General features: G+C 41.3%; 1 protein-coding gene across 2 annotated transcripts in view; it reads right to left on the reverse strand.

The window, feature by feature from the left end:
- The window catches only part of NFXL1 (nuclear transcription factor, X-box binding like 1), a 90305-nt gene that overhangs the window by 52680 nt on the left and 24187 nt on the right, over nucleotides 1–13438 (reverse strand). Inside the window, exons 14-16 of one of the 2 annotated variants that reach the window (XM_019481204.2) lie at nucleotides 13333–13424; nucleotides 9615–9636; nucleotides 151–291 (exon numbers count right to left, since the gene is read on the reverse strand). In XM_019481204.2, the coding sequence (XP_019336749.2) occupies nucleotides 151–291; nucleotides 9615–9636; nucleotides 13333–13424 (255 nt within the window). The remainder of the gene's footprint in view (nucleotides 1–150; nucleotides 292–9614; nucleotides 9637–13332; nucleotides 13425–13438) is intronic. The other variant, XM_059721700.1, reaches the window with a different exon arrangement.

Consider the following 13438-nt stretch of genomic DNA (forward strand, 5'->3'; position numbering starts at 1 on the left):
CAGAAATGAATGCCTGTTCAAGGCCAAAGTTTTAAGCGAATTACTTAAGGTTAAAATAGGAAAGTGGGAACAGAAAGTCCACTGGGATCTCCAATCAAAACCCTGAAACTGCAATAAAAAGGGAACCCTGCCTCAGTACACACACCTTACCTTCTGCTTGTCAGTGTTACCATTTACACTGGTAACTCTGTGACATTCTTTCACGCAGGTATGATTTTGACAGTCAAGGAGCCGTCCACAAAATCTTTTACAGGAGTAGGGTCCTACAGAGTGACACGGTAATGGGCTCACCTAAAAGTTTTAAAAAAGGGGGAAAAAAAAAACAGGGGACTTTAATGTGCATAACTTTGATCTCTTAACATTTTTGCCAAAACACTCTAACGTAAGAAAAAGTTCAAAATCAAATTTCTTTGAATGGGTCATTTTTTCATTATGCCCATATCCGATGTATATTACATCCAAATGGCTTGCTTCAAAAAAAAAAAAACAAGCCATCTATTTTTCTCAGATACTGAAAAGCCCAAAAAACTACTACTCCTACAAACTGAACTCCCATATTGCCTTCCTTCACAACTATTATAAAGTTAATTATTACTGTACCTTGGCAGGGATGTTGGAAGTGCAGTCATATTTAAGTCTGTCCCAGTTCTAGAATTAAACTACAGAATCTTCTTACACACACACATATCACTGAAGCCAGTAATATGTAAACACAGAATTTTAAAGTGTGCAACACCATAGAGAAAATGAAACAAACGTGCTCACCCACATTCAACAAGTCAGCAATATGGCTATAGAATTAGAATTTGAGCTCACCAAATTCTTGTCCTTTGCAAACACAATATGTTCATGCACAACACTCTGCAACACTGTTACCTATCCACTAAGAACTGAAAAGTAATGGTCACTTCACAAAGCGACCAACTGGTCACTTCATGCATACAATTTTTGTTTGTACAACACAGACAACTTTCAATCACCACTTTTGTCAAGGAGATAACAGCTATGGATCATGGAGTTTATATTCCATTATAAATTTATACGTTAGGGGCTGGAAGGGACCTCACGATATCATTGGGTTCAGCCCCCCTGCACTTGGGCAGGAAAGACTGCTGCGGTCAGATGACCCCAGTAAGGTTTGCATCAAGTTATTTTTTTAAAGATCTCCAGGGTAAGTGATTGTACCACCTCTGGAGGGAGTCTGTTCCAGACCCCAAGCACTCGAATTGTAAATCATATCTATTCACTTATGTGGTGGGGGGCAGAGGGGGTGGGGCACATTAGAGAGTAAATGGCTCAGAGAAGATCAAGCTTTCATGGTAAACAGCCTACTCATCAAATGTTAGCAGACAAAGTAGGTTGTAACTTATGAAAGATTATGCCTAGCTAAACTAGTTAATAGGGGCGTGGCAAAACAGGCTGTATTCAATTCAGATTCAATTACTTGCTTCGGATCACGGTCCCAATTCGATTCAGCCGAATCCAAATCTAAAGATTCAATGCCAATTCAGAGAATTAGCAATTCAGCCACAGACACAGCTTTAAATGTTTTTTCTACATACCTCGAGGTACCAGGCGTGGCTCATGAATGCTGAGATGGGGGGAAGGGGGAGAAATGGAGTGTCCCACAGGAGTGCGCTTGGGGGGCCCCCTGCACCCCAGCAGACCCAGAAGTAGACTAGAAGCTTCCCCAGACCTAGGAGGCACCAGCCACTGAGCCAGGGGGCAGGGGGAGAGAGGGGAGCCTTTGCGCTCTCCAGCAGACCAAGAAGTGGACCAGAAGTGCTTCTGGTCCACTTCCAGTCTGCTGTCGAGTGTGCTGAGGACCCCCCCACGCTCCTATGGGACGCTCCATCTGCCCCAGCATTGCAGCGTTCATGAGCTGCCTGATACCTTGAGGTATGTACAAAAAACATTTAAAGCTGTGTCTGCGTCAAATTATCAAATCTTTCCAAATCGATTTGGAGGGTTCCGATTCGATTCAGTGAGATTAAAGGGTCTCCTGACTTGATTCGGAGATTCACCCATCGAATCAGGCCAAATCGAATCAGAGACCGAAGCTTTGCACAGCCCTACTAGTTAAGCCTCTAAGGTTCCACCATGCCCTGCCCTATGCCTGACTTACAACTGACACAGCTAACCCCCTATGAAAGTCCCACCCCCAAACAACTAGGGTCTCTAGTCCCACCCCCAAATACCATTTCAACTGTATGTAAAATGGTGCTTGCAGAAGCTTTATGTGACTCTGTGAAATCCGGTGATAGTGCCTACTGTCACTGGGCAGATTGGAGACCGAACTGAAGACATTCTAAACAAGGAAAGCACCTAAAGGGGAAGGAGGTGATCAGGAACAGCCAACTTGGATTCACCAAGAGCAAGTCATGCCTGGTTCACAGTTAGGTCTCTGCTTAATTTGTAAATCTGTTACTGACTGGAGGGCCTAGCTCCCCTTCCTCACAGCAAATCCACAAGAGTCCATTTGCCTTGCCATTTAACACCCAAGCTGGGTGCTAGTTCTCAGTGATTACTTCTCTTCCATCCGTTAGGCTTTGAGCCTCTCCCTAGCAAATGAAACTCATCATTTAGGGAGCAAGACTTGAGAATCATATCATATTATGCACATATTATAACATATAAGAAATGCCTTTTATATCAAGTACTAGAATGCATTTAAATATCAGGATGATATGGCTGAATACAGCTTAACACCACTTATCCACTGAGATCACACATGCCATATCAAGTTAAAAGCAAAACAAAACCTCAAGAAAACATGCATGACATCCCACAAACTCCACAAAATTTTATGGAATAACAGGCACCGAGCTGGGTGGAGTTGCAGACAATCAGGAGGGTAGAGCCAGAATCCAGAATGAGCTGGATAAACTGAAGAAATGGTACAAAAATCAATTAGATTAAATTCAACAAGGACAAATCCAGAGGCCTGCAGTTGTCTGTATTTGTGCATGCAATTATGTTGTGCCAAGGAAAGGACTAGCTAGGCTGTAGTACTGTGGAGAAGGACCTGGCGGTTACAGTGGATCATAAATGGAATATGAGCCAATGGCATGCTCATTACAAAAAAGCCATCATCATACTGGGCTGTATTAATAAGCGTGTCTCTTGCAAATCAAAGGAAGTGTATCCTCTGCTCTGCTCCACACTGAAGAGGAAACACCTGGAGTACTGTGTCCAGTTTTGGGCTCTACACATGAAGAAAAATGTGGACAGATTAGAAGTCCGAGAGAGTGAACAAAAATTATTACAGACCTAAGAAGCATGACTTATGAAGAAAGGCTAAAAGAACTAGGTTCTGTAGTCTGGAGAACAGAAGCTTGGGGGAAGATTTGAAAACAGGGTGCTGACAGACACTGGGGATGGAAAAACCTTCAAAGGAAAAGAAAAAAAAAAGGCTTTACGGGAAGCAGCAGCTCGTTAGTTACACCTGGCTCTGCCATGTCTATATAGGTCGGGCCCTTCAGCAGGGCTTTTTGGTGCTTTTAACTAAAGCTGATTCTATCAGCAATTACATAATTAGAAAGAAGTGCCATAAAAGACCTGCTGACACACCCTATCTATACAGACTTCGGGCAAGTCGGGTCCAACTAACACGATGCCTCTTCTGGGCATGCACTAGGCTTAGTGCAGGGGCAAGTGGAGTTTATAGTAAAACACTGTTTTGTTTTTTTACATCTGTAAGCAACCATGGTCTTCAAATCCCTGAGAGGTGATTATAAAGGAGGATGGAGACAGACTTTTCTCTGTGGCTGCAGAGGAAAGAACTAAGAGCAATGGTCACAAACTGCAGCAGAGGTAATTTGGGTTTGAGATCAGAAATAAATTTCTGACTATGAGGTTGGTCAAACACTGGAACAGGCTACCTAAAAAAGTTGTGGAATCTCCATCTCTGAGAAAATTTCAAAAGCAGGCCTTTGCCTGGGATGGTTTTCAAAAGCAGGCCTTTGCAGGCTTTAGACAGGCCTTTACCTGGGATGGTTTAGTCAGAGACGATTCAGCTGTGGGCATGGGACTGGGCTAGATAACCTTATGAGGTTCCTTTCAGCCCCTACCTTTCCCATGATCCTATGAAAGTGAGGAATGCTCTGCTTAATGTTGGGTACAAGTTAATAGCCCAGGACAAGAAACAGAACAGCTTAAAGAAAGCATTCTGCCACAGGAATAGTCTAATGGCTGGAAGATAACCTCACTTCTACTGTTGCAAGGATGATGCTTAAAAAGTTTATAGCTTCAAGGAAGCTGATGGAGTATAAAAAGAAGAAAGCTGATGAGAGTGGGAGGTTGTTTCTAGAAAATAGGTGGGTACAGAAAACAGCAAAGCCCTGTATTTTAAATAAAGATCTACCAGAAGTAGATGGCACAATAATCGGACTAAAAAGGAAGGAAGACTTTCAATTTCAGAAGCTCATCCCCATCTTCCTGACATGGAAAGCAAATTTGATAGCTGCAGCAGAGCATCTAAAAGACTTGCCTGGAACTGGAAGTAAAACCAAATGCAAAAATATGCAGGAAAAGTAAGCGCTAAGTATAATAAAGCATGTAAGCAATGGAAGAGGGTTTTTAACAGTAGTATCTAGTTAATGTTAAGTAAGTAAATAGAACTCCGTATCAAAGTAAAAGTAATTCAAGGTAAAAAATAAAATAAAATAAAAAAATAATAATAACCACATTTTTTTTTTAAAGATGGCATAAAAGAACTAACAAACAAAGCCATTTCAGAATGATACTTTCTTTGCCTTTGTAAACTGTCTTTAGACAATTTCCAAAAATTGAAGACTAAGGAAAGAGCAATATGCTAGGGCATAAGACCTAAAGATCCAGAATAGTTTCACATGAACTATGAATAAAAGCATAGTTGTTTTTGTTCATACAAGGGGAAAAAAAATTAAGAACAACTATATTTTACAGGGAAAACTGGACTCTGAAATACCCATTACTGAAATAAAAGCTAACTTACAAAACAAATAAAACACTTTTAGTAGTTATTTACTGTTTTCAATGTTTAATGAACTGGAAAAACCAAAAACTGGACTACCAATTTTTAAAAGATGTGTTTAAGTAACTTGCATAAATCTCTAGTTATAACCTGGGATAAACAGGAAAACATGGATTTTTCTCCGTTAAAGGAGAAAACCGCAGGTTTCCCCTTGCAGGCTGGCAGCCTTCCAGCCTGAAAGGGGCTGCTTGGGGCTAGGGGCTGCAGGAGGAAGGTGACTGGAGGCAGGAAGCACTCCATGTGTGTACCAGTGGCCAACATACAGCCAGGCAGGGGGGTTGGAGCAGCCCCAGCAGCTGGATGCTACGGGGGAATGGGGGCAGGATTTGGAGGGCCAGGGCTTCAGGACAGTCTGGGGGGCAGAGGTGTATGGGGGGTGCCTGCTGGCACTGGGGGAAGAAGTCCAGGCACTGGGGCTGCAGCAGGGTAGGGGGCCTGAGGCAGCACTTGGTACAACTGGCAAGCCCAGCTCCACAGCAGGGGAAGGGGGTGGGAGTCCTTCATGGGAGACGTGGAGCTTTGTGACGAGCAGCAAGTGGTGCACCACACACTGCCCCACAACACTGGCTGGGAGCGGTGTGGTGCAGTGCGGTGGGGAGGACTAGAAGAGCAGCATGAAGCCAAGTGTGGCTCTGGCCCAGGCCATTCTGACAGCAGCTGGAGGAGGGAAAGGGGCTCTAGGCAGTCTTTGTTCTGCTCGTGGTGGCTGCCACTTGTGCAGGTAGTAGCAGACAGAGTCTGGCCCTGGCTGGAGGGAGGAGGAGGGAATGTCTGTAACACTCCCTGGCCTGAGCTGGAGCTCACACGCTGTGCCAAGCAGCCTGGCCACGGCCCCCATCTTCTGACCATGTGCAGACACCCCTGCCCCCAAAAACCTTGGGCACCAGCTCCCTGTGCCACCCCCAAAGGAGTCCCTCCAACTCCCTCCCTGCCACCCCCAAAGGAGTACTTGTGAGACCAGGCAGGGTTGGGAGGCAGTTTGAGGCCCCCTCCAACAGGGCTGGGGTAGGACAGGGGGCTGCAGGTAGGGAGTTAAGGGCACCAGCAAGCATGTGGGATGGGAGTGATGGGCACTGGCAGGGCTGGGGGGCTGTGGCTTGGGAGTGAGGGGCACCAGTGCAGGCAGGGACAGGGTACTGATATCAAGACTGCTCAGCACCATGAAACTGGACCTGTGCGCTGGTGAGTGAAGGAAGCAGGGGGAGCTCTAATTTTCCATGATAAAAAAACCCAGAATCAAACACCAAAATATATAGGTATTTAACATTTAATTTATTTTAACAACTGAAGCATTGGTACTGAAACTGCTTTAAAACTGTAAATATATCAATAAAACATTGTCTTCAGCTGCTACCTATATATAGTGGCATTTCATTTTAATCATGGATAAACCTGGATTTGGGGTTTTTTAATTAAAAAAAAAAAAAAAAAAATCGGGATTTTTTATTAGAGAATTTGAAGTTTTTTAACAGAGAAAACCAGGATCCCTGGTTATGACAAATTTAGACAGTGACGATTAAACCCTTGCAATTTTGGTACTTTCTGGATAGCCAAACAAATGCCTTGAAGGAATGAAGCACATCTTTAAACCTTGATTAAATGTGTGTCACTGAGATACTATGATAGCATTTTGAAATTACGTTTGCGTGACTGATATATGGACTATTCAAATATTAATTTGTCAATTACTTTGGTTACATTAAATCTATTTGAAGACATATATGAAACTTCTAAACCAAGTCTGGAATGAAAATTAAAAGGTCAAACCATTTAACACCAGGAAGTATAACAGGCACCAAATATGCAAGGTATATGAGATCTGATACTCTGGTTAAAGGTATTCTTGGCTTTGTTTCCAGTTGCAGCATGCAGACTTTAATTAAGGCATCCCAAAAGGACAGACTGCAAACAAACTATTATTAATTTTCCAGATTCAACCATCAAATGACCTTAAGACAACACACACATCATGCTACACCTATGAGATATGAATTTTTATACCGATCCAAAGCTAAAAGCAAACAACAAGACACAAGAGCTTTGATTTTGGATGGCAACTATGATTTGTTAGGTGATTTTATTACTAGATTATAACCTGACGATTAAAATTGGAATGCAGCTTTGGGCTTCTATAAGCCTCAACATGAAATATCTGTTAATTGTTCTTCCTGTATTTTAAGACATAAAAATTATAGGAAATTAAGTAATTTAAAAGGTAACACTAAGAACAAAGTTGCAAATGTTTAGACTAATATTCCATTATAGCCCAGAGGAAATCTTAATTTAAACTTCAGACTCGGATATTGCTGTATTCATATCATTTGGAAGTAATACTGGTAAAATTGGCTGTCCCAGGTGATAGAGCATTTACTGCATATATGCAAAAATATGCAAAGTATATACACACCAGTTCCTCAAATAATTATAAAGGAAATGCTAAATTGAAATAAAAAAAGAAAGCATCTATACTACAGCTTAACATCCAAATAAAAATAATAACTTAAATCCTAAATATGAAAAATCTAGTTTTGATAGCACAAGCATACAACTGTCAAACAATTTTTCATCATCTTTCTTACACATCTGGAGGGAGACATCATTTATTTAAAGACACAAAGAATCTACAATATGTGGGGTGGTTGTTTTGTTTTTAATTTTTACTTGAAAAACCCACTAGTACAATAATAATAAGGCGCTAGAGCATGTGCTAGAAAGAACTTGTGTGTTCTGAATGACACCAGTAGATTGGATTTGAGCTTCTATTGCTGATGGATGCTAGTGTGATAGCAAAATATTACAAATACAGGCATCAAGTGTATTTGTTTAAATTCTAAAAATAACTCATCTGAATATTTAATGTACTAATATACATCAGAAATACAAAAACTGATATTCCAGATAACAGTCTACACTTTCTCCTCTTTCTGTGAACCATTTCAAAGTTTAAGGTATTGCCAAAAGAAAACACTGCACTCTGCTGGTTGCAAGAGTGCAGATTTCATCCACAAGAGTATATGGTACAAAAGCATACAAAGTATTAAAATTTCAGTACAAGGACACCCATCACTCCAATGCTCATTGTGGCTTATTTTAGCCTGGGCTACAGTCGGAAGTCCATTGTGACCTGAATGTCACTATTACTAGAGCAGCGGTAGGCAATGTTTTTGGCTGGAGTACCTTAAAACCCACAATGTCTACCTTGTGAGGTGCGGGAGTACCAGCTTATCAAAAAAACAAAACTCTGGAGAGCCCAGAGCAGTAAGTTAAAAAAAAAAAATTTTTTAAACAATTTCCTTGCACAGCTCATGCAGAGTCCCCCACAATTATGACAGCTAACCTAAAAATTTAAGATCTCAATTTTCTCATTTTAAAGGGTCTCTTGTTATTGAACAAATTTATCCAAAAGCAGTCGGACAAATTGGTAAAGCCTGCAACAAAAACACAACATCAATGAAACATAAGGACTTACTTTCTCAACACCCTATTCTAAGAAATAGGGAATGGATAGCAGTTATCCAGAGAAGTACAAAATAAAGAGAAAGGTAACATTGCTTATATAACAGGACAAAAACAAAGTTCCAAGTTAAATGAACCAGACAAGATGCAATCAAATACACTTGATAATTGTAAGTGGGTTGGCATACCTCTTGACTTGAGCATTGGCTTTGCTCTCTTGGGAGCTCCTCAGTATACATAGTCCTTGTACTAAGCAAGCAAACACATTTTTCAGCCTTTCTCCAGGTGGTAGGAGAGGACCTTCTGCGCTTACCTGTTCCTGGTAGCAAGCTTATAAGGGTTCTAGTCTGCCTCCTGACCACAAACTGCTCCTTCCTACAGCTTGCCCCCTCTGCTCACTCCTCTGGGGTTTTAACTGCTAGTGGGAATACACCCTCACTACTTAACCAGTTACAGCTGGATTTCTACAACACAGCTGTCTGCTCCCTCATAAAGGGCCACACAACCCTGCTATAGTAACTCAAGCATTTCATCAAAAGACCAAAATATATAAAATGTGTTTTCATAAGTCAAGAGTTTAAACTTTATTCAATTGTAGATTGTTTGATCAATATTGTAAATTTTCTAGTATGGTGCTTTAATATTGTCCTAAAATAACTAACAGCACTCATATAAAAGCACTTCATGGATCATAATATACACCCAATTAAAATATTTGCTTTTGCCAAAACATGCCACATTAATATACCTCTTAAGAGTTTGTTTGTTTGTTTGTTTTTTAAATCTCTTAAAGCAGAGTTGCCCATCTTCTCAAAAATCAGGTATTGTGGAGGAAAAGGGAGGAACCACACGCTATGCAGACTTCATAGGCCCACCCACTTGCCACGTGGATTTCCCCAGAACATGGGCTGCATAAGCTCTGCCTCCAGGGGCAAGAAAAACAGAAGCCAGAGGAAGGAGGGAAAGCCCAGAAATACAGCAGCAGAAGTAGGGGTGGAGGGAGTGGCAGCTGATAAGAGGCTGCAGGCCACAAGTTAACCACCCACCGGCTGCACAAGGGTCATGAGCTGCAAGTTGGATAGCCCCATTTTAAAGAGGCAAAACAAAATAAGATGCATTTGTCATGATCATCTCTCTGACTCACCTCATGCTGCCCAAAACACTCCCTGCAAAGGGGGAAAAAAGAGAGAGAAAACCAAAAAAGCATTTAAAATACAGTCCTTAAAGTAATAAGTATCCAAAGATGCATATTCAATTCCCATAATCAAACCTGAACTAGCTCAGTACATGCTAGCGCCCGATCAGAAAGTAGCATCACTGTAAAGGCATTCTGTTGCACTCAGCTAGGCAGCTCAACTTTTCTGAGTAACTACACTGCTTCTGGTTCAGGAGCTAGCATGCACAGATGTAGTTGGTGTACATCTGGTCAACACTGAACTGTACTGTGTAGACCGGGGGGGGGGGCAAAATGCGGCCCGGAGACCGGATGCAGCCCACCAGACCATTCTATCCGGCCCATGGGGCCCCTAAAAAATTTAGAAAATTAATATTAATCTGCCATGGGCTGCCTGTCATGCAGCCCTCGATGGCTTGCCAAAACTCAGTAAGCAGCCCTCTGCCCAAAATAACTGCCCGCCCCTGGTGTAGATATACACTAAAACAGTATCAGTGTTTTACTGCAGAAAAAATATCAACCGATTCATAAATGTGAGCCAAATTCAGAATGCTTCCATTATTGCTGCACAACATTTTTGTATTTCATTCCAATTATCTTAAAATTTAACATTCACTCAGACACAGAAACCTCCCTAGATATTATCTACATCAACAGGAGTGACCATACATTTTAGTAAAGGTGTGCCTTAATGCAGCTACTTTAGTTCTTTCCTAACTTTTCCTTTCAGCAATATTCCCACCAGGAAAAACATGCACCACCACATGCTGGTCAGAATACAAGTCCACATCTAAGCCACTCTTGTAGCACAGCCAATTAAGACACCTCTTAAATGTTCTAATCCCCCAAATCAGTATCTTGGTCTTTCCAATCCCAGCGTCAGTAGCACAAGCATGACCTAACAAATTCATAATGGAAAAACGAAAGTCTAGCCTGAATAAAGATTTTGGATGCAAGTGCTTAAATAAGTGTAATGATTAACAAAAATAAGTTGACTGGGCAAGAGGCAAGGTTTTTGTGATATTTTTTGGACCACCTGTATAGTTGGAAGATCTGTTAGACAAGCTTTCAGGCAGCAAACGTTCTCTGTGTAGAGGCTTTGCATTTGCATGGAGACTTTCCTCTGAATTTTAGCTCAGCCTGCATCTGCCTTTTTATTAGACCTGAGGAAAGGCACTTGATGCCCAAAAAAGCTCTCCCAACTATAGTTAGTCCAATAAAAGATATCACAAAAAGCCTTACCTCTCATATTTCCTGGACCATCACAACTACAAAAATCACTCCAACCCTACATTAACTGGGCAGCAATTTTCCATACTCTCCTTAACTTCCCATAAAAATGAGTAGTACTACAGCCTCAGCCTTCTCCTTAGCCTCTCATGTTCAAAATATCCAAGCCTCATCAACAGAACAGCACCTGCCAAGCATTTCTAAACAAGTCTATAAAAATACACTGTGGAATAAAAAGGTTAATATTGTTTAAAGAATTATCCATTTAACCTCTTATAATTATGGTGGTTAAATGGTTAACTGATAACAAAGCAGAATACGGCACCACAGACATACCTTCTGCTGGAGGGGTGGTCTCTTTAGGTGTGGGGGGGAGGAGGAGGGGAAGGAAGTGGCAGTGGCAAGCCCAGCCAGACAACACAAGCCACATGCTGGGAGGAAGGGAGCACCTGTGAGCCTGCAGCTAGTTGCTTAACTGATGAGTCATTAGGCCCCCTGCAACTTCCCTCTTTAACTTCAGGCTAGGAGTACTATTTCCCTCGCTGCCCCTCCCCCCCTCCTCCCTCCCCTGACACCTGCCTTCCAGTTCCTGCTTGAGTAATGCATGGCTTCCCTTCCCCCACCTCATTGCCAGGCTAAACAATAACTGGTAAGCTGACTGGTTATGACTGGGCTTATCAGTTAAACAATTAATTGTTTAACTTTTCACATCCCTACTGTAGAAGCCCACTGACAATGTGCATCTGATCCTCTTCTAGTGCTCTAGACCACATAAAGGATAGCAACTCATCACTGCAAACAATTCACTCATTAATTGAGGTTGCAGAGGTCTGTGCAGTGCATATAAAAGTTTCCAGCCCTGATGATGACCTATATGACTATCAATATGATACCACTATGGCATATTTGATGTTCAGTTTGCTTTTTTAAAAACTTAGGCTTAGTGTGTATATGACTTCCTACGTCAAAAGTATATTTCACGTTCAGTCCTAACGTTACAAAGATGAGCACTGGAAGGTTAGGAAAATCCAGAATTAAGGCTGCCTGTACAACCTTAAATATCCCGTGCATATATTAATAATGATACAATCTAGTCACATGATCACTTACAGCTTTTTCAAGAGGGTCCTTACCTCATTCAGTGCACAGAATAAATCTACACTAACATCAGATCAGAGCTGTGTAGTATAAGGGATTTATCTATATTACCTCTGCATTCTTTACTACAGAAGTAAGAAGATGTACTGGAAATAAGACCTGACATTGACATAAGATTAAAGATAGCTTCAAATAGAATCCAGTTCTAAGAGGCAGTATTTATCACTACCTACTAGTTCCTACACAGCTATAGGCAAGTCACTTAAAGCAAGCTTTTCACAGATGGTCACTAATTGCATGCTTCTGATTCTGAGTGCTTGACTTGACTTTTGGTACTCATATGCAGGAGTATGTAGAGGCACCTACAGCCAGTAGTAGTTGTTCCTGAAACATAGGAAATGCTAGCTATAATATCATAGGAATCTGAAGTGCCATACTGGGTCAGATGAATGGTCCATCTACCTCAGTATCTTGTCTCTAACAATAGCAAGAGCAGATGCTTTAGAGGGAGAGCACTGAACAAAGGATGTCTAAAGTGATCCATCCCCTGTCTATTACTCACTCTAGAATACATGATGGGATGCCAAAGGAGTGCATCCTAAACATCCCCAAATCAGCCCACAAAATTAACAGATATATTTGATCATCTTTCTGCACCTTGGTTTCCCCATCCGGAGAACAGAGATGGAATCATAGAAAAATTAGGGTTGATAATTTAAATAAGATAATCCCCCTTCATCTCACAAGGATGTTTTCAAAATACATTCCTCAACGTTAGCCCAACTGAGACCCTATAGTGACGAGAAGCACAGAAAAACTCATGAGAAAATGAATGGTTCTTCAAAGCAGGGGCTATATAGTGTGCTAAGAAAATGAAGCATGGGGTCACCTGCCAAACAATAAGGAACATGCTAAAGAGACGCTCATTAAATGACCACGATCCAACCTGTGCAAAGAATGAGGCAGAGGTCCCTGTGGAAAAAATCATATGCATTCATGAAATAAAAAATTATCAAAATACACAAGCAGGGAGCCAAAAATCACTGCTTGGCAGCATTTCCTTACTTTTGAGTGATTAGGTTCGCAGCCAAATGTTCTCTTAATGTAATTTGTGTGTGCACGTAAATGTTTATTTCCCATTAGCCCCTTGATAAACTAAGCATACATTTCTATAATGCCTGCTGCTAAAAGAAATTCCCTGCCTTCGGGGAATATTCTATTTTCATTAAAAAATAGATAAGCCTAAAAAACAAGATTCTGATGAAATTTCCTATGACAAAAAGCAGTGCATTCACATGCAACAAATTTGATTCACTGTCCCTTGATTCACTATGCAAACAACACTTGTTTTCATACTTACATAGGTATAGGCACCTGACATGGGGGGCAAGGTAATGCAGTCTGAATAAAAGCTGGTTCAGATGGCTGTTCCCAAGGTCCCACAGGCTGATGCTAGGAACAAAATA

Source organism: Alligator mississippiensis, chromosome 2 (genome assembly GCF_030867095.1).
Source record: "Alligator mississippiensis isolate rAllMis1 chromosome 2, rAllMis1, whole genome shotgun sequence".
In the NCBI taxonomy this organism is placed as follows: Eukaryota; Metazoa; Chordata; order Crocodylia; family Alligatoridae; genus Alligator; species Alligator mississippiensis.